The 25,747-nt window shown below is 43.0% G+C and overlaps 1 protein-coding gene and 1 long non-coding RNA gene across 2 annotated transcripts; both read right to left on the bottom strand.

Moving 5' to 3' along the window:
- Positions 1 to 1,094: 1,094 nt before the first annotated feature.
- LOC110537822 (thymosin beta-11) lies at positions 1,095 to 2,986 on the bottom strand. The gene is made up of 3 exons (XM_021624235.3): positions 2,826 to 2,986; positions 2,097 to 2,201; positions 1,095 to 1,370 (listed from the first exon to the last, which is right to left on the bottom strand). The coding sequence occupies exons 2-3, from the start codon at positions 2,194 to 2,196 to the stop codon at positions 1,333 to 1,335; spliced, it is 138 nt and encodes a 45-aa protein (XP_021479910.1). The 5' UTR covers positions 2,197 to 2,201; positions 2,826 to 2,986; the 3' UTR covers positions 1,095 to 1,332.
- Positions 2,987 to 24,665: 21,679 nt separating this feature from the next.
- LOC149979227 (uncharacterized) lies at positions 24,666 to 25,490 on the bottom strand. Its single transcript, XR_016484764.1, has 2 exons — positions 24,931 to 25,490; positions 24,666 to 24,828 (listed from the first exon to the last, which is right to left on the bottom strand). It is a non-coding gene; the product is annotated as an uncharacterized LOC149979227 (long non-coding RNA).
- Between the last annotated feature and the right edge of the window lie 257 nt (positions 25,491 to 25,747).

Raw genomic sequence — 25,747 nt, 5'->3', positions numbered from 1 at the left:
CAATTATTGTCAAAAGACCAATTGGTGCCATACATCAGAATTGGGCTGGCTGTGTAAAAGCAGCCTATGCGTAGTTATACATGACATTCTCACTAACATGTTTGAGGGGCAACATCTAAATTGGACAGTGGTTTGTAATGGCAAACAACTGTAATGTTGCTGGAGATGTGCATGTCAGCTCTACAGTAGCATGCTACATGTATTGTGTGTAAAACATTTCCATACACTAGTTTAATTGCACTGAAAAGGATCTTTCACAGCATAGTAAAAAAATATATATTCTGATGTGGGATTTTGACAGCCTGGTCCCAGGTCTGTTTGTGCTCTTGCCAACACCATTGCTCATTGTCAAGCCAAACATTTTTTGTTTGGCATGATGGCACAGACTGGCACTCACGCTAGGAATTTGATTGAATTGAATATTTATTACGTCATTTCACTGGCGCCAATCTGAGTTGATTCCGTACGGGCCCACTTAGTCTTCAGTGGTTTTGCAGGTCCCTGGTGGTTTCTTGGACCTGATAGCTTGTTTTTGTAGCCTGATAGGATACTGAACATGGCAGGTAAGGAGAACTAGGTTAGGCTTTACTAAAATGCTACAGTTATCCCGGATGCAACTGAAACATGCAGCACTTGGTCCGTAGCTGTATACCATCTAGCCACAACCATAGAAGCCATTGGTTCTAAGAAACCATTGTCACCACACTGGTTCGAAACTGGGCAGAAATGTCCTTTTCATTTCACATTGTAAATCAGCAGAATTGCATGTAATTAAACTGCTAATATGGCTTGAAAAACAGTAGGTTATAACTAATTTCCCTGGAGCTGTTCATTGTCAACTGAAACAATTCCTTAAGGATCACAAAGACTTGCACCCAGGCTAGCAACTAATCAAAGTTTATTGAACGGCAGCTGCTATTCGACATTTTGGGAAATGTGAAGACTAGCTTTGAAGAGAATAGAATAACTCAATATTCTGTTAAATCTGCGAGTGTGGCTATGGCACCATTGTACCTTTGGAGGCTTGGCCACTTGTGTTTAGGCCTGTAGTCTACTTGAATGTACACAACCTGTTCACATAATGATAGAACAAATCTTTTTGTCATATTTTATTACTCTGACTTAGAGACATACAAAACATTGAGCAATAAGTGTTTCGAAAACATCCTCTGACTAGCAACCAATCCTAATACCCCTCATTTTACAATTTTGTTGAGCACCAGTGTGATAAAAGTCAAGGTCCTGTTCTCCCTTCATAGTTATGGTTCTTGACAGATGGAGGTCAGAGAATCAAATTAAAGTAGCTGGTTGGAAACACTTCTCTTCCTCTGGTCAAGGCGATGGCTCTCGTTTCCTCTCTTGGTCGATTGCTACAACATGGAAACAAATGTTAAACCCTTTTCGAAGAAAAAGGCTATCTCAGATATTCATTTCTATGCATATTTCTGTTATTGGATGATCCAATGATCAAAGCAAAATGTTTGAGTGCAGTGGGGGCTGCTGAGGGGAGGACAGCTCATAAGAATGGCTGTAATGGAGAAAATGGAATGGCATGAAACACCTGGAAACCATGTGTTTGATGTATTTCATACCATTCCACCTATTCTGCTCTAGCCATTACCACAAGCCCATCCTACCCAAGTAAGGTGCCACCAACCTCCTGTGGTTGAGTGTGATGGCCTATAGATCCTGACTAATAAAACCACCTCTCCAGATTACAGTTCTTGAGTGAAGCACAGATATTGACTCATGCTGTCACCATGTAAAATGTATTTAAATTGAGAGAACACCCCTCCCCCCTTTGGGCCAGTGTACAGTACAAGGTGTCTTTTATACAGCATCTGTGTTTAACGCTATGGTTAATCTCATATATTTGCATTTCCTTTGTTAATCAATTTAAAGAAAACCCCTCCCCTGAACACACAGTTACTCTTGCATGGATGGGTAGTAAATGGCCCATCTTCTTGCCTGGTCATCTGTTGCTAGGGAGAGATGCCAGCAATAAGATGGATCTGACAGCCCATGGAACACCTTAAAGGGCTGAGCCCTACCTCAAGCAGATTCATCACAGAGCTAGATGGACAAGATTCACTCACTTTCTTTGGTTGGCAATGGGTTCTTCACTCTGGTCTCCGTCTTCTTCAGCTTAGTCTTGTCAAAGCTGGAGATTTCTCTCATATTGGGTTTGTCAGACATGATAGCTGTAAATGAAGAGGGAGATGCAAATGAGACACAGTAGTTGCTATCAATATGTTTCCATCCGAATGGCTATGATTAAGGACATGCCTTAGAATGAAACATTACTCATAATAGTTTCAGCCAAAAAGGGTTTCAAGACTGCTACCCGTGTGTGTACATGGGTGTGAAGGACAGCTGTTGTAAGATTTTCATGGATGACTGTTGGTCTCTCTGATCACTAATGCCCACCCCTTAGACCTACCATGTATTGTTGGGCTTGGCCTTTGTTCTCCCATGTACTCATCCTTCATTCTCTCCCCCCTTTCTACCCCTCATCCTCCTTGTAAATCCAGTCCTGTTGCATGTGCTCCACTTCCACTCAGGGAGTGCTCAGACAAATGATTGAGAATAAGTGCCCTATCATATTACAGTATATTAGTAATATCCTAAAACAATCACTGTCTTTTTGGATAATGCTGTTTACTAGCCAGCCTACTGTGGCACGTATAGTACATGTCTTTATCATCCTAGTAAAAGGGTGACACATGGACTGTAGTAGATATGGCATGACATGTAGACACAGATGGAATATATATGATATACATGTAATATATGAAGCTACAGATCTAATGCAGAGAATTTCTTACCGTAGAGCAGGGTGTGTGGCGTCCAAAAGCTACACGTGCCTGTGTCTGTCTATGAGTGGTCCAGAGCTGCGTCTGACACTGCGTGTGTGTGCCTCCTGCAGGGTGTGGGCAGGGGAGGGGGCTATTGATCTCTCTCTCTCCCTTTTTTTCTATCTATCTCTACACTCTCTCTCTCGCTCTACCCTCTCTCTCTACACTCTCTCGCTCTACCCTCTCTCTCTACACACTCTCTCTCTCTCTCTCTCTAACCTCTCTCTACCCTCTCTCTACACACTCTCTCTCTCTATCTACCCTCTCTCTCTCTCTCTCTACCCTCTCTCTCTCTCTACCCTCTCTCTCTCTCTACCCCCTCTCTCTCTCTCTCTCTCTCTCTCTCTCTCTCCTGACACATCATGAAATATTCATGCCACGTAGTAGGAGGGGTAGCAGCAGCTTCCAGAGTAAAACTGCTGATTCCACACTGATAGGAAATATATTAGACTGCATTATGTTGGGGATAAAAGGCAATTATGTAATGAATGAACATCATGATTTTTAAAAGACGCAGTCAATGCTGATATGAGTTAGTTTTAAAGCAACAGAACTTCGTCAAGGGGCATGTAGTCTGGTGGGAAACATAAAAGGATCAGTCCTGTCTGTTAGATTTGCAGATCTTCACCTCTGCCATTTGTTGTGTATCGTCTCCTCTAGTGACTTCAGTGTATACTGTGCTTTTCCGTCAGACTGAGCACAGCACTGGGGCAAGGTTTCAAAGACATTTATTCTGAAAATCCATAGAAATATACTGTGATACATCCAAAAGAAATATGCACACACTGAGACAATGTGGAATCAGCTGGAGATGAAGACGGATTTCTTTGAGCAGATGGACAAACAGCAATATTCATTCTCCTCATTCCTGGCCAACTGTATGGCTGCTCAAGATAGAGGGGCCTACATTCTGTCGTCAGCCTCTGTGCTGCACACATGAAGAGGGGCTCTGACACATTAGACGCATGGTGATTCTTTGTCTGACAGCTGCACCCTTAGCCTGGGTGGCAGTCTGTTTCTGCTCTCTTGCCAACTCATTATGGAATTGTCATGCTTGGTAATGACAATGGCGTAGGAAACAGCACAAACAGATCTGGGACCAGGCTACTGCATCCTGGGTAGTCAATAAGAACAAGAGGTCTCAGTTAATCAGACACACACAGCTGTTGACAGGGTCCAGGGTCTCTGTTAAGCTGGGGTGGGGCAGGCTGGGTTGGGACACATTCCGTTAGTGTTTTGAGGTGGCCGATGCCAATATGACAGAGACCTCTCAATTTCATGACATTCTTACATTATTTAACAATAGTATGCCTACATTAGATGCTGACAAACTCCTGAAGGGTCCACATAACGCATGGCCAATTTAAATGTTATAGTTAGGCCTGCAGTCAATATGAATATCCAAATATATGTCTGAAGAAAGAGACATTCAAATGCGTTGTCCATACACTTCATGATCATCACTGATGGTGTTTATGGGAAAATGTCATCTTCACCATTAGATGGAGTCAGAGCACATTAAATATTAGTATGAGTAAAGCCCTGCCACATGTATTTAGGCCTCCTACCAACAGACTCACTTAACCCTGGTCTGTATGTCTGATCAGGTGAACTGAGGGCTGCATCTGTCTTGTATTGTTTCACTTTGGCAGTGTGTTTGATAATACAGTGCCTTTAGAAATTATTCAGACCCCTTGATTATTTCCACATTTTGTGACATTACAGTCTTATTCTAAAATGGATAAGATAAAAAAAAAAATGTCCTCAGCAATCAACACACAATACCCCATAATGGCAAAGCGAAACATGTTTTGTTAGAAATGTTTGCAAATGTATAAAAAACGGAAATACCTTATTTACATAAGTATTCAGACCCTTTGCCATGAGACTCAAAATTGAGCTCAGGTGCATCCTGTTTTCATTGATCATCCTTGAGATGTTTCTAAAACTTTCTTCAACTGGAGTCCACCTGTGGTAAATGAAATTGATTGGACATGTTATGGAATGGCACTCATAAGGTCCCACAGATATGAGAACAAAAACCAAGCCATGAGGTTGAAGGAATTGTCCGTAGAGCTAGCTCAGAGACAGGATTGTGTCGAGGCACAGATTTGGGGAAGGGTACCAAAACATTTCTGCAGCATTGAAGGTCCCCAAGAACACAGTGGCATCCATCATTCTTAAATGGAAGAAGTTTGGAACCACCAAGACTCTTCCAAGAGCTGGCCGCCCAGCCAAAATGAGAATTCGGGGGAGAGGGGCCTTGGTTAGGGAGGTGACCAAGAACCCGATGGTCACTCTGACAGAGCTCTAGAGTTCCTCTGTGGAGATGTGAGAACCTTTCAGAAGGACAACCATCTCTGCAGCACTCCACCAATCAGGCCTTTATGGTAGAGTGGCCAGACGGAGGCCACTCCTCAGTATAAGGCACATGACAGCCCGCTTGGAGTCTGGCAAAAGGCACCTAAAGACTCTTAGACCATGAGAAACAAGATTCTTTGGTCTGATGAAACCAAGATTGAACTCTTTGGCCTGAATGCCAAGCCTCATGTCTGGTGAAAATCTGGTAAAACTGTCATACAGGGCTGGCTCCAGGCATAAGTGACATAAGTGTTGAAAATAATAATAATTAGGAACTCAGTCAGTCTCAACTTACTGCTAAGAGTTAGAATAGTAGAATAGACCAGGTGTATTTTCTCTTGCTATGTCATTCACTGACAGTCACTCAATTAGCCATGTCAGCTAAACATTATTAGATTGGTAAATTAGTGTAGCCAGCTATCTAAACTTGTAGTAATCATGGCCGAATACAGACCAGGTACGCAGGGCACGTGCCCAGTGGCCCTGACCTCCATGGAGCCCCCCATTGATTTTGTTAGTCACTCTCACTCAGATATTAACATGGCATAAGTCATGGCAAAATTAGTATAATTGCAGGAAATTTACTTTAAAATGTAATTTTCTGTCTCCGCAGTCAAAAGGGGGGCCAACCAAATCTAGCTTAGGTCCCCCAAAAGGCTAGAGCCAGCCCTGCTGTCATACCATCGATGTATTTTTGACAAGCAGTTTTAATCTATGTCCACTAGAGAGCAGTGTAAATCCTTTTTAGTTATGCTCTGCACTAACTAACATAACTTCAGATTTTGTGTCCAAAATTCTATCCCTACTTCTTGCACTCTGCATTACTTAATGTCTGCGTCAGTCAGACACACTCAGACAACCTGGTTGACCCTGTTACCACTCTTCACCAAATCCTTCACTGTCGAGAGAGAGAGAGAGAGAGAGAGAGAGAGAGAGAGAGAGAGAGAGAGAGAGAGAGAGAGAGAGAGAGAGAGAGAGAGAGAGAGAGAGAGAGAGAGAGAGAGAGAGAGAGAGAGAGAGCTCTGCAGACCACTTTTCTAGTCACACAGGCCCACTTCATCCTGAGCATCCTGTTAATGGGGGGATTTGAGAGGACAGAAAACATTTGCATTCAGAATAGTATTACAGATATTGCTATCTGCTCAGTCAGACAGTGTATGAAATGTTTGTGAAGAGGTAACCTTGAGGGGATGACAATAAGGATTCAATAACAGGTGAAGAGACACACTGTAGTCCATGCAGAAATAGTTATTTTTATTTTCTATTCTGTAGTTTAGTTAGTACTGCCATTCGTGAAAATAACTGGCTGTCTGTTGACCCTTTGAAAGTGAAACTGCAAGACACAGCATCCCACAACTGTTAGAGGTAGAATCTCATGTTTGCACCATTAGACCGTTAGATCTGACACAAAGCTGACATAATGAGGAATACAGACATACTATTAGTATTGTACTCTACACACTGTGATGGCCATGCTGCAACTTTGTACTGAGTCACTCGGATTTTGATTTTGTCACTGAGTGTTGTGAGTGGTTTCATGAAAATGGCAAAGGAAGGGAGAGCGGCAGCCTGGAATGGATGGAAATTGAAGTGCATATAGTGCATGGAACTTTGAGAATTATGCAGAACGCACACATACACGCACACACACCTACACACACAGATTCCTAAGGTTTGAACATAAAAGCCCAGAGGGTTTGTTCAGAGATTATAGGCACATCTCACATCAGTGCACAAATCGGTGCCCCCCTTTCTTGCCCTTATTTTTCTCTCCATCTCCTCGGAGCGGAATGCACTTGACGTGTCGCAGCTGTGCTCAACAGAGCAAGGCGATGTTCCCCACTTCCTACGCACCGTCAGTCACCCTCCACCCTTAGATCCCACATTAGTAAGCACTCCATCTAGGGAGCATTAATCACCATGGTTGAGACAGAGTGATCCCCCCCTGTCCCCTGTCTGAGATACTCAACCGGATTAACACGATACTGCCTCTTGAGGAAACGGTTTATTCTCTGACCATTTGAGGGTCAAACGAGTTAAACAACAATCAAAGGTTTTGTGATGTTGTAGCAGTATCATATCATATGACAATGACATCACTATTGGTCCTTGCAATGAATGTGTTGTTTGTCCCCATCTCACTGTTCTTTTCACTGTGGAGACAAATCAACTTAGACATATTTTTCCAGTGGCCATCACCCCCCATTACTGTTGACATCAGACTGCTACACCAATGACATGAGTCTGCGGTTAGCTTACACCAATGACATGAGTCTGTGGTTAGTTTACACCAGTGACATGAGTCTGCGGTTAGCTTACACCAATGACATGAGTCTGTGGTTAGTTTACACCAGTGACATGAGTCTGCGGTTAGCTTACACCAGTGACATGAGTCTGTGGTTAGCTTACACAAATTACATGAGTCTGTGGTTAGCTTACACCAATGACATGAGTCTGTGGTTAGTTTACACCAGTGACATGAGTCTGCGGTTAGCTTACACCAGTGACATGAGTCTGTGGTTAGCTTACACAAATGACATGAGTCTGTGGTTAGCTTACACCAATGACAAGAGTCTGTGGTTAGCTTACACCAATGACATGAGTCTGTGGTTAGCTTACACCAATGACATGAGTTTGTGGTTAGCTTACACCAATGACATGAGTCTGTGGTTAGCTTACACCAATGCATGAGTTTGTCCCTTATCATCCCCAAGGAGACAATATAGCCTCCATCCATGGAGATGCAGGAGAGAGAGCTGCTTCTCAGGATGAAGCTGTTGTCATGGAAACAGTGTAGGCCTACCGATGGAAACACACGACAATGGGAAAGGGAGCTGAGAGAGAGAGAGAGGGAGAAAGAGAGAGACAGCAGTCAACACACTGACCAGGTCTGGCCTCACCAAGGGCAGAGGCACTACACGCTTTAGGTTCAGTACAGTAACTGGACTAACGGCAGGTGCTAGTTGTAGGAGGAGGGGAGTAGAAAGCAGGAAGCTGTGGTAGGCGCTGTGCCAGACATTTCCCTCCTCTCCCGCTGAGCTCTCTCTGTGAGAAGGTGCATTCTCCCTTCCTGTTACATAAATTCTCCGTGCTTGTGGAGGCGGCTTACATAAGCACCAAAGCTTAATTCTCCTTCGAGACTTTCCTCACTGGCTGACAAATCACATAGTTCCTGCCATTAACGCCCCACTCTCTCGCTCTCTACCCCCTCTCTCATTCTCCCGCTCTCTCCCTCGATCTTTCGGTTAACGTTGCTGGGGTGATTTTCCTGCCCTGGCTTGTGAGCATTCTGTTCACACTGCTATTGTAAAGTTAATCTCCATTACATCCTCATACTGTGTTGGCACTTATTCTATTCATAATTTTGATGAGAGAAAAGTTCTTCCCGCCATCAATCCTGACAGTGATAATGAGCCATGGTTGATTTAGTGAACTACGTTTATTTGATTATATTATCTCTCCATCAGTGTGATTAAGAAGCCCTAACTCTCTGAGTGATGTCTCAAACACATTCCTGGCTGAATATTTGATTCTGCATAACTTAACATGGACCAGATGAGCTGAGGAGAGTTGCAACGAACACAATACATGAGAAAACAAAATCTAAGCAGATTGACAAGGATTAGTTGACTTTTCTCCTATTCATTAGAGAAATTTAACTGAATTGGCCCTAACCTAGAATTAACCTATTATTTTGCAGTGTTTGTCTCTATTGGGAGTTACTATTGAATGACGTAAAAGGTCAATATGTTCTATGTATGGTCACAGGGGAATAGTCTGTGACAGCATCTGGAAAAATACCTCCCCAGAGTCATTGTTTTGGAAAAAGGTTTTCCAGGCTCCCTAAGGTGTGAGTCTGAGAGAATGAGATGACTGAAAGCAAAAATCAGAGAACAGAAAGAGAGAGAAAGAGAGAGAGAAAGAGAAAAAAGAGCGAGAAGGTTGGGGTGAGGAAGAGAGAGTGAGTTAGTGAGACATCTTTGAATCAGAAGTTTATGAATCCAAAACCTGTATGGGCCTTCACAGAGCTCCTGCCGAGATATACTGTCGCTGTCGGCTCTCTAGCTTGCTGATCAACTACTTTCTGTCCTATTTCACAGCAGCTGGCATCCACAGTACTCACTAACATCCCGGGAGTGGGGGCTACGGAAAGGGGAAATATTTTTCCCCTCATGGTTACAGGCGCAACTTACTTTCACATCAAAGGAATGCACTGCTCTTTCCCCTGAAACAGGAAAAAAAAATACAGTAGTGTAATCCAGAGAGTACACCCATGATCTTACCAGGCTTCTACCACTCCTGGAACTGGCGACCAGGTGCTTTATATGATAACCTGCTGCAAGACAGCTCTGTGTTTGGACAGAGAGTGAGCAGGTTCATTGTTTTTTTGCTGTTGGCTACATAAACTGAGCAGTGGTCAACATGTGCTGATGTGAGTTTACACCAGTGACGTGCAGTCTGAGTATGCAGGGTAGGCAATACTTAACCTGTGATAATCGGATAAAAAAACTGTTATGAAAAGCCAAATAAAAAATGTAATTCTATAAAAATTCTCAATGATTCTGGTGGTTTTATGCAAAAAAATCTCTAAATGTGCTAAAACTGCATCAAAACCTGAGGGAAGGTGCCAGGAAATTCATACCTTTCTTTACGTCCATTCAAAACCATTAAAATCCTTGACGCATGCTGCCTTTCCTGACTCCAGTGACTTTTAACGGACAAGGTGTCACTGTCACTGCTTTGGTGTCACTGTCACTGCTTTGGTGTCACTGTCACTGCTTTGCCTAGCTTGAAGTAACTTCAGTCGATTACATTTTTTTGCGCATGCATATTGCCAAACATGTTGTGTGGGTGTTGCCTGGGGTAAACTGTGCACATTTGGACGTGTCTACATAATTTGGTGCTTTCATCCCTTGAACTGAACAAAGTTATCGAGAAAAAACAACCTGACAAATGAACACTACTATATTGCGCCTCAAACAATTTTCCAAGTTGGAATAACGTTACGCCCTGACTTTAATCATGATAGGCAAGGCAACCATCATCTCCCTCACTGCTAGCTGTCGCGTAGGCGAACAGTAAGTACTGGGCAGTCCACTTGTCTGAAACATCACTACCGATTAATCATTTTTTATTTTGGACGCTTTACGTGGACACGGATCTGCAGGACCTCCACCAGTAACATTATGCTTTTTTTTATTGCAGTTGTACAGTTGCCGATTAAATTAGGCAAGGACAAATGAAGTGTAGGAAAATATAAAACAGCATCTGTGCCACCAGTAAGTACAGGTTAGTAGTCTCCGCTGCCAGACAATTTTCTCATGCTGTAGGCATGCTCAACCTGTGTCACTCATCTTTCAACCGGGGAGTCAGAGCCTAAGCCTTCTCAGATCTTTCCTCCACCAGGGGAGTCAGAGCCTAAGCCTTCTCAGATCTTTCCTCCACCAGGGGAGTCAGAGCCTAAGCCTTCTCAGATCTTTCCTCCACCAGGGGAGTCAGAGCCTAAGCCTTCTCAGATCTTTCCTCCACCAGGGGAGTCAGAGCCTAAGCCTTCTCAGATCTTTCCTCCACCAGTTACGGGGTCTGAGCCGCAGAAGCCTCTCACCATTAGCTCTGAAAGATGTAAGACCCTAATCATTTTGGACTCCATTACCCGTCATATTAGACTTTAAAAAATCATCCAGCGATCATAAATTGTTTACCAGGGGGCAGAGCTACCGACGTAGGGGCTAATCTGAAGATGGTGCTGGCAACTGCAGAGAGTATAGGGGATACTGTTATTCACATTGGCACCAATAATGTTAGGATGAAACAGTCAGAGGTCACCAAGAGCAGCATGTAATTTATGTAATAAAATGTGTCGGCAATCTCTGGCCCCCTCCCAGTTAGGGGGAGTGATGAGCTCCAGTAATTGTCCCTGACCCCCTCCCAGTCAACTCAATCGCTGGTTGAAAACTTTTTTCTGCCCCTCCCAAAATATAAACATTTTTGATAATTGGCACTCTTTCTGGGACTTACCCACAAACAGGACCAAGCCTGTCCTGCTGAAGAGTGACAGACTCCATCCTAGCTGAAGGGGCGCTCTCATTTTTAGCTATCAACATAGAAAGGGCCCACACCAAAAAGTTGATCAATATATGTGGAGGGAGGAGCTGATTTTTGCTATTTTTTTGCTGTAAAATTTGTGGGCATATTCAATTCTTGCAATTCTTTTTCAGAAAAAGTCAATTTCAACACTGTCTGCTCAGGCAAATTTGCAAACTGCTAAACCAATCAGAGCTCCCATAATTACCCCTCATGATGAAGGCAACCAATGGCTTGCTTCTAAGATGTAATCACAGCCTCTGATCTGCTGTCAGTGTGTTAAGAGGAACAAATATCAGCTCACAGACTGAAATAAGATACATATCTGTTTGAGTGCACTTGACATATGCGGTATGGTCTTGATCATATGGTCTTGATCATATGAAGAGAGTCAATGTTACAGTTGACTAGCCTAGCCAGCTAATGGGCGGCTAGGCTAGTGGGTAGAGCGTTGGACTAGTAACCAAAAGGTTGCAATATCAAATCCCCGAGCTGACAAGGTAAAAATATTTTGTTCTGCCCCTGAACAAGGCAGTTCCTAGGCCGTCATTGAAAATAAGAATTTGTTCTTAACTGACTTGCCTAGTTAAATAAATGTCACGACCGTTGCTGCGGGCCCCGGACTGGGCACCCTCTCTGCGGGCCCCGGAGGCCGTCGCTGGGGGCTCCGGACTGGAGGCCGTCGCCGGAGGCTTTGTGCCAAAGATCATCACTGGAGGCTTCTTGCCATGGATCATCACTGAAGGCTTCTTGCCATGGATCATCACTGGAGGCTTCGTGCCATGGATCATCACTGGAGGCTTCGTGCCATGGATCATTACTGGAGAATTCGTGCCATGGATCATCACTGGAGGCTTCTTCCTGGGCTCACCAGGCTGGGGAGACACACAGGAGGCCTGGTCCTTGAAGAAGGCACAGGACTCACCGGGCTGGAGAGACACAAATGAGGCCTGGTGCATGGGGCGGGCATCGGATACACTGGGCCGTGAAGGCGCACTGGCGGTCTCGAGCGCAGAGCTGGCACAACCTGTTCTGGCTGGATGCCCACTTCCACCCGGCAAATGTGGGACGCTGGCACAGAGCACACCGGCCTGTGAATGCTCACTCGAGACACCGTGCGTATCACCCCATAACACGGTGCCTGACCAGTCACATGCTCCCCATGGTAAGCACGGGGAGTTGGCTCAGGTCTAAACTTCGACTCAGCCAATCTCCCCGTGTGCCTCCTCCAAAACATTTTGGGGGCTGCCTCTCATGCCTGCTTCACTGACTTGCCTCCTCATATAGCCGCCACTCTGCCTTAACTGCCCCCATCTCCTCCCTCGGACGGCGATACTCCCCGGCCTGCGTCCAGGGTCCCTTTCCGTCCAGGATCTCCTCCCATGTCCAGGAGTCCTCTTTACCACGCTGCTTGGTCCTTTGGTGGTGGGTAGTTCTGTCATGACCGTTGCTAGAAGAAGACCAAGGTGCAGCGTGGTGAGCGTACATTTTCCTTTTTATTTCAAAATGTCACCAACAAAACAACAAATGAAAAAACAACCGTGAAGCTTACAGGGCATTAGTGCCACAAACAAAGTTAACTACCCACAACGAAAGGAGGGAAAAAGGGCTACCTAAGTATGGTTCCCAATCAATTCAGAACCATACTCGGCCAAAACATAGAAACACAAAATCATAGAAAACAAAACATAGAATGCCCACCCCAAATCACACCCTGACCAAACCAAATACGCCCTAAGGTCAGGGCGTGACAATAAAGGTAAAATAAAAACAAAAAAATACTAAAAACATCAATATGCTTGCTCAGGAAGCTAGTGTTTCATTAGCTATCTTTAAGTCAGTGAATTCGGGATGATTGTCTCATTTCAAGTAACACGCTGCTGGCTTAAAGAAACATTCAATCATATTATTTTCATAGAAACCCAAATAAAAGCATGTAGATAGAAAGATATGTGTCATGTATGCAATAATGGAGGTTTAAAAACGACAGCTGCATATGCATATTAGCCAAAACATATGGCATAGCCTACACATATAGCATGCTGTACCTTGCAAAACAATCTGCTCTGCAATAAGATAACCATCTGCCCAATACCATACCATTGGATGCATTGGAATATAAAGTATGGAAAATTATAAAGAGCCTGTAGGATTATAGAAAAAGCATTGTTTGAGTTTCAAATACTAAATGTTCAGTGAATGTGAGTATATTACTGTTCCTAGGCCGTCATTGTAAATAAGAATTTGTTCTTAACTGACTTGCCTAGTTAAAAAGGTTTTATATATATATATATATATATATATATATATATATATATATATATAAGAAGAATGACAACCGCCGAAACATCCATTCTATAACAAAATTAATTAATTAAATTAAAACAATCCACTCTAACCATGACAGAGAGAGAGAGAGAGAGAGAGAGAGAGAGAGAGAGAGAGAGAGAGAGAGAGAGGGAGAGAGAGAGAGAGAGAGAGGACGAAAACTCTCCAACAGAAACGAACTTTTCAACAAAGATCCCGACGACACACTGAGCGTAATTATATATATTGATTGCAATTGTTCCCGAATCAGTGAGCGTTCATGTGCAAAGGATTAGCATTTAAATTGTTATAATTATCAACTTTGTAGTGTTTCATCTCAGTTGACCCCACACTTCCCTTTTTGTCCACCAAGCCGCGATACCGGTTTATCCCACTGGGGAAACTCCGTTATCATTTACTTGTTACTATCTACTGTTTGTTTATGCATTTCTGTGAATTAATTTTTTAGTAAATCAATGATTTAAGACAATTGATGTATGGATGACTCATAGTGAAGACTGGGTTCGTGCAGATAACCAACAATTTACGACGTTTGGAATGAGACTAACGTGAGGTAAAGTAAATAATTCATTAATTCGAAGACTAATTGATCAGATATAAAATATCTGAAAGGTTATATTAGGAAATTATAACTTTGTAATCTGAATATTTTCCTTGGTGCCCCGACTTCCTCGTTAATTACAGTTACATGATTAATCAGTTTAATCGCGTAATACTAATTACAGAGAATCTTTGATAAAATGTCTTCATTTAATGATAGTAAAGACACGACATATATATAAATAACTTTCCTACTAACCTTCTAAAAGACAACTGTGCCAAAAACATGTCAATCCATGAATTATTCTGTGTGAGACATGTGTGTGAGAGTGTGAGACATGTTTTCCATAATGTATGTTTCATGCATAGACATTTGAACAAAGAACACCATCACAAAGAGTGTTTCACTATTTATTGAGTACAGAGACAAATAGCAAAGGTGTCTCAGGCAGTCTTCTGAGGTACCTAAATATAGTGTAACCTACCAATCAAGCACATTGATAGGTCAATGTTTTCATATATTTTGACAATATAGCCATTTTTTTATTTACAGCTGGCCCATCTTGTGAAATCTCTCAATTCTGCCTCAAGGACAAGACTCATCCCAATAAACATCAACCTGCTTAACAGGCATTAGAATATTTTTTCCATCTATTGCAGGATAAATCAATGTTAGAATATACATAGCTGGACATAAATGGATGCTGCATTTTACTTTATGGGTTGGTTATGTAGGCTTCTTCTAGCCTATTGCTTTATACTACAGATAATTATACGATTAGGCTATATCTTTACATTAAACACAGAGTCTGTCAGATTTCCAGTCATTCCAGTTAATTTAATACACCTTGATCTTCAAGAATAGGACTTGGAAATATAGATTACCAAATTGTTTTAGCTGAGCATAACCCCAAAACGAAGGGCTAATTAGCCTACTCTGCTGTTCATGATTTTGTTGTCTTGGAGGACTCACAGCTTTGAGTTGAAAAATAAATTTACATGCTTTGAGCACTAACAAAAAGTGCTATTTGCATGTGAAAATGTAATTCCATATGCTGCATTTGCTATAGGCCTATTGTTAACGTTTTTGTTGGTGACTTTTTTGATATCTCAATAATTTGCAGATGTTGAAGTCTGTCAAAGGTGCACAATTTTGAGCATGTGTCAGTTAGGCCTATGCAATTTTTAAAAATCATGCCTAATTAGATTGAGAAATAAAAAAAACACTAATGGTCTTCTTAATTAGGGCTTGGCGTCCCGTCAGCGGGACACCTGCAGACAACTTCCGGTGAAATTGGAGGGCACTGTCACGCCCTGACCATAGATATCTTTGTTTTCTTAATTATTTTGGTTAGGTCAGGGTGTGACGAGGGTGGTAACAGTGTGTTTGTCCTGTCTAGGATTTTTGTATGTTTATGGGGTTTTCTAGTCTAGGTGTTTTTATGTCTATGGTTGCCTAGATTGGTTCTCAATCAATCAGAGGCAGCTGTTTATCGTTGTCTCTGATTGGGGACCATATTTAGGTAGCCATATTCCTTGGGTATTTCGTGGGTTATTGTCTATGGTTAGTTGCATGTCAGCACTCGTTATATATAGCTTCACGTTTGTTTTGTTGTTTTGTATAGTTTGTTAAAGTGTTCTTCGTTTTCATTAAATAAGAATGTATTCATATCACGCTGCGCTTTGGTCTCCTCTATACGATGAATGTGACAGGCGCGTAATTCAAATAAATAATCGTAAAAATGATGGATATTAAACATCTAGGTACATACAAGTGTCTTATATCGTTTTAAAGCTTAAATTCTTGTTAATCTAACTGCATTGTCCGATTTACAATAGGTTTTACCGCAAAAGCATGCCATGCGATTGTTTAAGGACGGCGCCTCACATCGAGATCTTTTTCAACCAGCACAGGCTTCGTAAAATCAAAAATAGTGATTTAAATATTCACTTACTTTTTGAAAATCTTCCTCTAATTTCCAATCCCAAGGGTCCCAGCTACAACATGCATGATCGTTTTGTTAGATAAAATCCTTCTTTATATCCCAAAAAGTCTGTTTAGTTGGCGCCATCGATTTGAGTAATCCACTCTTTCAACTTGCAGAGAAAGGAATCCAAAAAGTTCCCGCTATGTTTAAACAGGTCAAAATATGTTTCTATTCAAACCTCAGGTACCCTAAAATGTCATTAAACTATTATTTTTCATACGGAAAGAAGTATGTTCAATAGAAAAGCTAAATTAGCAAGTGCCACCAGGCTGATTTCCAACTCTGACTCCCTGTACCAAAACTTCCTCGTTTGGGAAGAAACAAGCCTGAAACCTAGAACAAAGACTGTTGACATCTAGTGGAAGGCATAGGAATTGCAATCTTGGAGCTGGAATTGCATAGCTTTCCGTTGAAAGAGCATGGGCTCAATAGTTTTTTTCCGAGTTGGTTTTACTTTGGATTTTTGGCTACCATATCAATTGTGTTATAGTCTCATACATTATTTTAACATTTCTACAAACTTCAAAGTGTTTTCTATCAAATGGTACCACTTATATGCATATCCTGGCTTCTGGGCCTGAGTAACAGGCCGGTTACTTTGGGCACATCAGTCAGCTAGGAAGTGGAGAAAAATAGACCCGAGCCTGAAGAAGATTTGTAATTATTAAACTTGTTTTTGTCAGTATGGAGAACAATACCATGGGGGAGTTTAGAAGGGAGGAACTCAAACTTTTATTCCATAGGCTGGGATCCACACTATGCAGCTGTTACATTTTTCACTGGCTGTCCACTGGGGATTAGCCTAGGCCTGGTCATTCAAATCAAATCAAATGTTATTTGTCACATTTGCCGAATACAACAGGAGTAGACCTTGCAGTGAAATGCTTACTTACAAGCCCTTAACCAACAATGCAGTTTTAAGAAAAATACATAAAAAAAATATAAGTAACAAATAATTAAGGAGCAGCAGTAAAATATCAACAGCGTGGCTATATACAGGGGTACCGGTACAGAGTCGATGTGTAGGGGCACTGGTTAGTTGAGGCAATAGAGGTAATATGTACATGTAGGTAGAGTTATTAAAGTTGCTATGCATAGATAATAACAGAGGAGCAGCGTAAGGGGGGGTGCAGTGCAAATAGTCTAGGTCGCCATTTGATTAGATCTTCAGGAGTCTTATGGCTGGGGGGTAGAAGCTGTTTAGAAGCCTCTTGGATCTAGACTTGGCGCTCTGGTACCGCTTGCCGTGCGGTAGTAGAGAGAACAGTCTATGACTAGCGTGGCTGGAGTCTTTGACATTTTTTAGGGCCTTCCTCTGACACCAGCTGGTATAGAGGTCCAGGATGGCAGGAAGCTTGGCCCCAATGATGTACTGGGCTGTACACACTATCTTCTGTAGTGCCTTGCGGTCGGAGGCCGAGCAGTTGCCGTACAGTGGGCCAAAAAATGTCTCCAGATCTCTACTTTTTTGCCCCACTGTACCTGGCAGCGATGCAACCAGTGTTCTCGATGATGCATCTGTAAAACCTTTTGAGGGTTTCTCGTTAAGCAATGATATTCGAGTGATAGGTTGTTTTAAAACTCTGCAGCTGCAATTTAAAAACATTATAATCTTTACAGTTAAAAAACATGGCGATCCCTGAAATCCAGATGGTGATGGGTAAATTAGACGCGCATTCGGTCTTTAGGTTACTATTCTTAGGCTATTCTGCAGCCAATATAGGCCTACCTGTCACATGAAAAAAAGTTACCATGATGAGATGATAGGTCTACATGCATTGTGAACTGCGCTCCATACTGAGATGGGCTGTCTGTCGCCACCCTGAGTGTTGGTCCATCATGCAGAGGCCGTAGAGAAGCCAGATTTAGACATTACATATAATTTAACAGTTCCATTTGACGTCCTGCTGTTCATATAAATAATTGACTATAATTTACCAGTTTCTCGCAGTTACTTATCCCTGGGAAAAGGGAGTGGATTTGGTGGATTTATGTCTTGCAATGACGTTGTGCTTATGAAAATAAATATATCATAATGATATGGTGGTACTGGTGGTACTGGTGATTTTAAACACTCGTTGTTGAGATCTGATATTCTGCACAGTGCAAGATGAGACGTAGATCAATGCCACAGACCTATCGTCAACCAATCACATTTCTCAAATCCATTCCTTATAAATTCCATCTAAACTTGGAGAGGTTGGGACTAACTACTTACAAAAAGTGTGTTTCTGATGAAGAGCTACAAAAGTAAGTAAATAGCATTATTAGCCTCCAGTATTTATGCTGCAATAGTTTGTGTCGGGGGGCTAGGGTCAGTCTAGAGTACTTCTCCTGTCTTATCTTGTCACGCCCTGGCCATAGAGAAGCTTTTTATTCTCTATTTTGGTTAGGCTAGATTGTGACTAGGGTGGGCATTCTATGTTAATTTTTCTATGTTTTTGTATTTCTTTGTTTTTGGCCTGGTATGGTTCTCAATCAGGGACAGCTGTCTGTCGTTGTCTCTGCTTGAGAACCATACTTAGGTAGCTGTTGCACACATGGGTTTTGTGGGTAGTTATTTTCTGTTTAGTGTGTTTTACACCTGAAGGAGCTGTTTCGGTTGTTATTTTGTTGTTTTGGTTATTCAGTGTTCAGTTAAATAAAATAAATGACAAACACGTACCACGCTGCACCTTGGTCTTCACCTTCTTCCACCAACGGCCGCTACATATCTGGTGTCCTGTGTGAATTTAAGTGTGCTCCCTCTAATCCTCTCTCTTTTTTTCTTTCTCTTTCTCCTTCTCTCTCGTTCTCTCTCTCTTTGAGGACCTAAGCCATGCCTCAGGACTAACTGGCCTGATGACTCCTTGTTGTCCCCAGTCCACCTGGTCGTGCTGCTGCTCCAGTTTCATCTGTTCTGCCTGCCGCTAGGGAACCCTGACCTGTTCCCCAGACGTGCTACCTTGTCCCGGACCTGCTGTTTTGGACTCTCTCTCTACCGCACCTGCTGTCTCTAACTCGGAATGATCGACTATTAAAAGCCAACTGACATTTACACCTTAGGTGCTGACCTGTTGCACCCTCTACCACAACTGTGATTATTATTATCTGACCCTGCTGGTCATCTATGAATGTTTGAACATTTTGGCCATGTACTGTTATAATTTCCACCCGGCACAGCCAGAAGAGGACTGGCCACCCCTCATAGCCTGGTTCTTCTATAGGTTTCGTTCTAGGTTATGGCCTTTCTAGGAAGTTTTTCCATGCCAACGTGCTTGCTGTCTGGGATTTTAGGCTGGGTTTCTGTACAGCACTTTGTGACATCAGCTGATGTAAAAAGGGCTTTATAAATAGATTTGATTGATATTAAACTTAAAGATATAAGGTAATTTCGTCAAACTTGAGGCTCTCCATGCTCATTAAACATATTTGCTGGTACTTCCCTCAATTCTGTTATGTCTCCCTTTGTAACTGATTTACGTTCCCTGAGAGCTGAGATCAACCAGCAATGTTTCCTTGGCCAAATATTCACACATTTTCACAAAACAGCCACACATGGGGTCTCTCGTTTCTGCATTATCACATTTTTTTCTACGTACAAAAAAGTAAGCTAGGTGTTCTTCAATTAGCTTGTTCAGTGAAGCGTAAGAAGCCACCACTTCTCACTGTGCTCATTTAGTAAAGTAAGATCAAAGCTGAATCAATGTAATAACAGAGTATGATGTTACTGTTTACACCACCTCATTTAGGGTTAGGGTTAGCTGAATAGTCCCCCCAAAACTCAAACGCATGCACCACTAGGCAGAATACGCCCCCCAAAAATGATTATGTAGGTAGGCTACGCTGTCCCTCGAATGTTCCGCAAAACATCCTGTTGTCCCAGCATCTGGGTATTTTAAATGTGGTCACCCTATGCTGACATGTTGCACCCTATATAACCACTGTGATTATTATTTGACCCTGATGGTCATCTATGAACGTTTGCACATTTTGAAGAACGGCCTGGCATTGCTTGCTCTTTGGGGTTTTAGGCTGGGTACTTTGTGACAACTACTGATGTAAAAAGGGCTTTATAAATACATAAGGAGGAGACCAAGGCGCAGCGTGATAGTATGATAATACCTATATGGGAGGGTCTGGGTGGGCATCTAACCTCTTGTCCGCTCTTGTAGCACTGACCCGTGGATCATCGTCGGCGGCTCTGGACTGCGGATCCTCGCCGTAGGGCCCGGACTGGGAACCCTCGCTGCGTGGATCATCGCCGGATGTTCTGAACTGGGGACCGTCGCTGGAGACCCCGGGCTGAGGACCGTCGCTGGAGACCCCGGGCTGGTAGGCCTGGTGCGTGGTGCCGGCACTGGTGGTACCGGGCTGGGGACACGCACCTCAGGGCGAGTGCGAGGAGCAGGAACAGGGCGTACTGGACCCTGGAGGCCTGGTGCGTGGTGCTGGCACTGGTGGTACTGGGCTGGTGACACGCACCTCAGGGCGAGTGTGGGGAGGAGGAAGAGGGCGTACTGGACTCTGGAGGCGCACTGGAAACTGGTGCGTGGTGTCGGCACTGGTGGTACTGGGCTGGTGACACACACCTCAGGGCAAGTGCGGGGAGCAGGCACAGGACGTACTGGACTGTGGAGGCGTACTGGAGGTCTGGAGTGTAGAGCTGACACAACCCGTCCTGGCTGGATGCAAATGCACTGGGCTGTGCAGACTCACCGGAGATACAATACGCAGAGCTGGCGCAGGATATCCTGGTCCAAAGAGGTATACTGGAGACCAGGAGCACTGAGCCGGCACCCTCCTTCCTGGCTGGATGCCCATTGTAGCCCGGCCAATGCGAGGATTGGGAAACAATTCAGGCCACCATAGACCTACATATACCTAGACATACTAAAACCCCATAGAATTACAAAAACCCTAGACAGGACAAAAACACTTAGACAATACAAAGACTAAACCAACCACCCTTGTCACACCCTGACCTAACCAAAATAATAAAGAAAACAAAGCTAACTAAGGTCAGAGCGTGACAAATGCATTTTGATAAAAATAAAACGTTTACATTCAAATAGCTCTCCTGTGAAGTAATGACGTGCACCTAGTTTCCTGAAACGAGTCACAGTTATTTGGATTAAATATGTCCATATATTTTAGTGCCACCTATCAGTTATAACTGTGGATGCAGTTGAGTTGAGTAGTGTGTCAATTTGACAGATGTTATGAAATATACAGCCATTGGAGGCTATTGATTGTGTATCTTGGCTACATTGCTATTTACATTTGGCTAACATTATTTGCCAATTTCTAGCCTATGTCGCTCTGGTTGTTGGAGTGATCTGTTGTATGGTGAACTTGGGATTCATCATCGTTTATTTGTGATTAAATATGGCTTTGATAATAGCCAGTGCTTACCCAGCATCATCGCATATCACTGGTTTACACAGCAAGGCCAGCTTCATTGAGAGATAAGGGTCTGACTGACTTGGGGGTGAGGAAAGAGAAGACTGTGTTTCCAGGAGGGTTGCTCCTTATCCAGATGACTGGGCCAGATTTGGGGATGGAGGTGAAGTCCTGCTGAGGAACAGTGCCTTCAGAAAGTATTCATGCAACCTGAATTCAAAATGGATTCAAAATATATACACACAATACCCCATAATAACAAAGTGAAAACATGTTTTAATAATGTTGCTAATTTATTGGAAATGAAATACAGAAATATCTCATTTACATAACTATTCACACGTTAGAATCAACGTTAGAGTCAACATTAGAGTCAACACGTTAGAATCAACGTTGGCAGCGATTACAGCTGTAAGTAAAATTCTTCAAGCTCTGTCAAGTTGGTTGTTGACCATTGCTGTCACGCCTGCTCCTTCTCCCCCTCCCTAGCGCTTGAGGGTGCTAGGCTGCCCATCATCACGCACACCTGTCACCATCGTTATGCGCACCAGCACGTCTTTTGACTCACCTGGACTCCATTACTTTGTTGATTGTCCCTCCTATATCTGTCTGTTCCTCAGTTTGATCTCTGTGTCAGCATTATTGATGTTGTGTTTTCCCCTATCCAGATGCTGTCCTTCTTTGTTTCTTGTCCGTTTTTTATTAAATGCTCACTCCCTGTACAAGCTTCTCATCTCCCAGTGTCTGTCTTCACAATTGCTAGACAGCCCTTTTCAAGACAATTTAAGTCAAAACTGTAACTAAGTCACTCAGGAACATTCAATGTCATCTTGGTAAGCAACTCCAGTGTATATTTGGCCTTGTATTTTAGGTTTTCACCCTGCTGAAAGGTGAATTTGTCTCCCAGTTGGAAAGCAGACTGAAGCAAGTTTTCCTCTAGGATTGTTGCCTGTGCTTAGCTCAGCTCTATTCCATTTATTTTTGTCCTAAAACACTTCCTAGTCATTGCGGATGACAAGCATACCTTCTTTGGACACTGTGTTAACAACCCTCCAGGCAAGCTTCAATGCCATACAACTCTCCTTCCGTGGCCTCCAATTGCTCTTAAATACAAGTAGAACTAAATGCATGCTCTTCAACCGATCACTGTCTGCACTTGCCCGCCTGTCCAACATCACTACTCTGGACGGCTCTGACTTAGAATACGTGGACAACTACAAATACCTAGGTGTCTGGTTAGACTGTAAACTCTCCTTCCAGACCCACATCAGACATCTCCAATCCAAAGTTAAATATAGAATTGGCTTCCTATTTCGCAACAAAGCATCCTTCACTCATGCTGCCAAACATACCCTTGTAAAACTGACCATCCTACCAATCCTCGACTTCGGCGATGTCATTTACAAAATAGCCTCCAATACCCTACTCAACACATCGGATGCAGTCTATCACAGTGCAATCCGTTTTGTCACCAAAGCCCCATATACTACCCACCATTGCGACCTGTATGCTCTCGTTGGCTGGCCCTCGCTTCATACTCGTCGCCAAACCCACTGGCTCCCTGTCATCTACAAGACCCTGCTAGGTAAAGTCCCCCTTTATCTCAGCTCGTTGGTCAACATAGCATCACCCACCTGTAGCACGCGCTCCAGCAGGTATATCTCTCTGGTCACCCCCAAAACCAATTCTTTCTTTGGCCGCCTCTCCTTCCAGTTCTCTGCTGCCAATGACTGGAACGAACTACAAAAATCTCTGAAACTGGAAACACTTATCTCCCTCACTAACTTTAAGCACCAACTGTCAGCAGCTCACAGATTACTGCACATGTACATAGCCCACCTATAATTTAGCCCAAACAACTACCTCTTTCCCTACTGTATTTATTTTATTTATTTATTTTGCTCCTTTGCACCCCATTATTTTTATTTCTACTCTGCACATTCTTCCACTGCAAACCTACCATTCCAGTGTTTTACTTGCTATATTGAATTTACTTTGCCACCATGGCCTTTTTTTGCCTTTATCTCCCTTATCTCACCTCATTTGCTCACATCGTATATAGACTTGTTTATACTGTATTATTGACTGCCTGTTTGTTTTTCTCCATGTGTAACTCTATGTCGTTATATGTGTCGAACTGCTTTGCTTTATCTTGGCCAGGTCGCAATTGTAAATGAGAACTTGTTCTCAACTTGCCTACCTGGTTAAATAAAGGTGAAATTAAAAATAAAAAAAATACCATAACATGATGCAGCCACCACCATGAAAATATGGAGAGTGGGACTCAATGTGTTGGATGTTCCCGAAACGTAACGCTTTGTATTCAGGAAAAAGTACATTTCTTTGCCACATTTTTTGCAGTTTTACTTTACAAACAGTTTTACTTTGCAAACAGGATGCATGTTTTGGGAATATTTTTATTCTGTACAGGCTTTCTTTTCACTCTGTCATTTAAATAAGTATTTTGGAGTAACTACAATGTTGTTGATCCATCCTCAGTTTTCTCCTATCACAGCCATTATTAAATACCGTAACTGTTTTAAAGTAACCATTGGCCTTATGGTGAAATCAATGAGCGGTTTCCTTCCTCTCTGGCGACTGAGTTAGGAAGGACCCTTGTGTCTTTTTTTTTTTTTTTTTGTTACCCCTTTTTCTCCCCAATTTCATGGTATCCAATTGTTGTATCGCTACAACTCCCGTACGGGCTCGGGAGAGACAAAGGTTGAATGTCATGCGTCCTCCGATACACAACCCAACCTGCTTCTTAACACAGCGTGCATCCTACACCGTGCACCTGGCAACCTTGGTTAGCGCGCACTGCGCCCGGCCTGCCACAGGAGTTGCTGGTGCGCGATGAGACAAGGACATCCCTTCCGACCAAGCCCTCCCTAACCCGGACGACGCTAGCGTCGCCCCACGGACCTCCCGGTCACGGCCGGTTACGACAGAGCCTGGGCGTGGACCCAGGGACTCTGATGGCACAGCTGGCGCTGCAGTGCAGCGCCCTTAACCACTGCGCCACCCAGGAGGCCGAACCCTTGTGTCTTTGTCGTGTCTGGGTGTATTGATATGCCACCTGTCACGATTCTTCAAAGTCGAACCCAGAAGCAGACCAGGACAAGGAGAGTAGGAAAAAGGTGAGTATTTATTTACAAGTGAATGGGTAGATATATCCAGGTGGTGTAGCGGGTAGCGGTGATGAGTTGATGGGAGTAAATAGGTGGATCCAATGGGGAAGCGGAATCTTCTGACGACCAGGCGGGAATGGGGTAAATGATCCGGGTGAGTAACTGAAGACAGAACAAACAGAGGTAAGTTCAAGGCAAGCAATACGTAACAAACAACAAAACAACTTCTATCCAACTTGAGGCTGATACTCTGGCACAACATACTGTTCATGGCTAACGATCCGGCAGGGAATGGATGTCAGGTCCGGGCTTATAAAGAGGAGAGATGATGATCAGGACCAGGTGTGCAGATAGCTGATGGGATACAGGTGCGGGTAATCAGAAACCCCAACTGGCTACATTGCCCGGCAACCAGACAGGGTGCGTTCCAGGACGCCGGAAAAACTCTCCAGGAAGAACATAGGCAAAAAACAGACTCAGGAAACGGGATTCGTGACACCACCCAAAGTGTAATTTCACCATGCTCAACTGGATATTCAATGTCTGCTTCGTTTTATTTTCACCCATCTATCAATAGGTGCCCTCCTTTGCAAAGCATTGGAAAACCTCCCTTGTTTTTGAGAACCTCCCTTATCTTGCCTCATTTGCACACACTACATATAGACTTTTCTATTGTGTTACTGACTGTATGTTTGTTTATTCCATGTGTAACTCTGTGTTGTTTGTGTCGCACTGCTTTGCTTTTCTTGGCCAGGTCACAGTTGTAAATGAGAACTTGTTCTCAACTGGCCTACCTGGTTAAATAAAGGTGAAATAAAAAAATAAAAAATAATTTGTGTTTAAAACTCACTGCTCGACTAAGAGACCTTACTGTATGTATGTACAACTGTATGTATGTGGTACAGAGATGAGGTAGTCATTCAAAAATCATGTTAAACACTATCATTGCACACAGAGTGAGTACTTGTAACTTATTATGTCAATTGTTAAGCAAATGTTTTCTGCTGAACTTATTTAGGCTTTCCATAACATAAGGGGTCGAATACTTATTGACTCAAGACATTTCAGCTTTGCATTTTTT

This window comes from Oncorhynchus mykiss, chromosome 12 (genome assembly GCF_057628025.1).
Source record: "Oncorhynchus mykiss isolate SJ-2025 chromosome 12, ASM5762802v1, whole genome shotgun sequence".
In the NCBI taxonomy this organism is placed as follows: Eukaryota; Metazoa; Chordata; class Actinopteri; order Salmoniformes; family Salmonidae; genus Oncorhynchus; species Oncorhynchus mykiss.
The sequence above is the reverse complement of the archived record's forward strand: the minus strand, read 5'-3'. Positions and strand labels throughout refer to the sequence as shown.

Bases quoted from the DNA above. Each gene is read 5' to 3' on its own strand.
- LOC110537822 (XM_021624235.3), bottom strand. From the start codon at position 2,196: ATGTCTGACAAACCCAATATGAGAGAAATCTCCAGCTTTGACAAGACT. The intron at 1,371-2,096 runs GTGAGTGAATCT...TCCATGTTGTAG, and splicing joins CCCATTGCCAACCAAAGAAA to CAATCGACCAAGAGAGGAAA.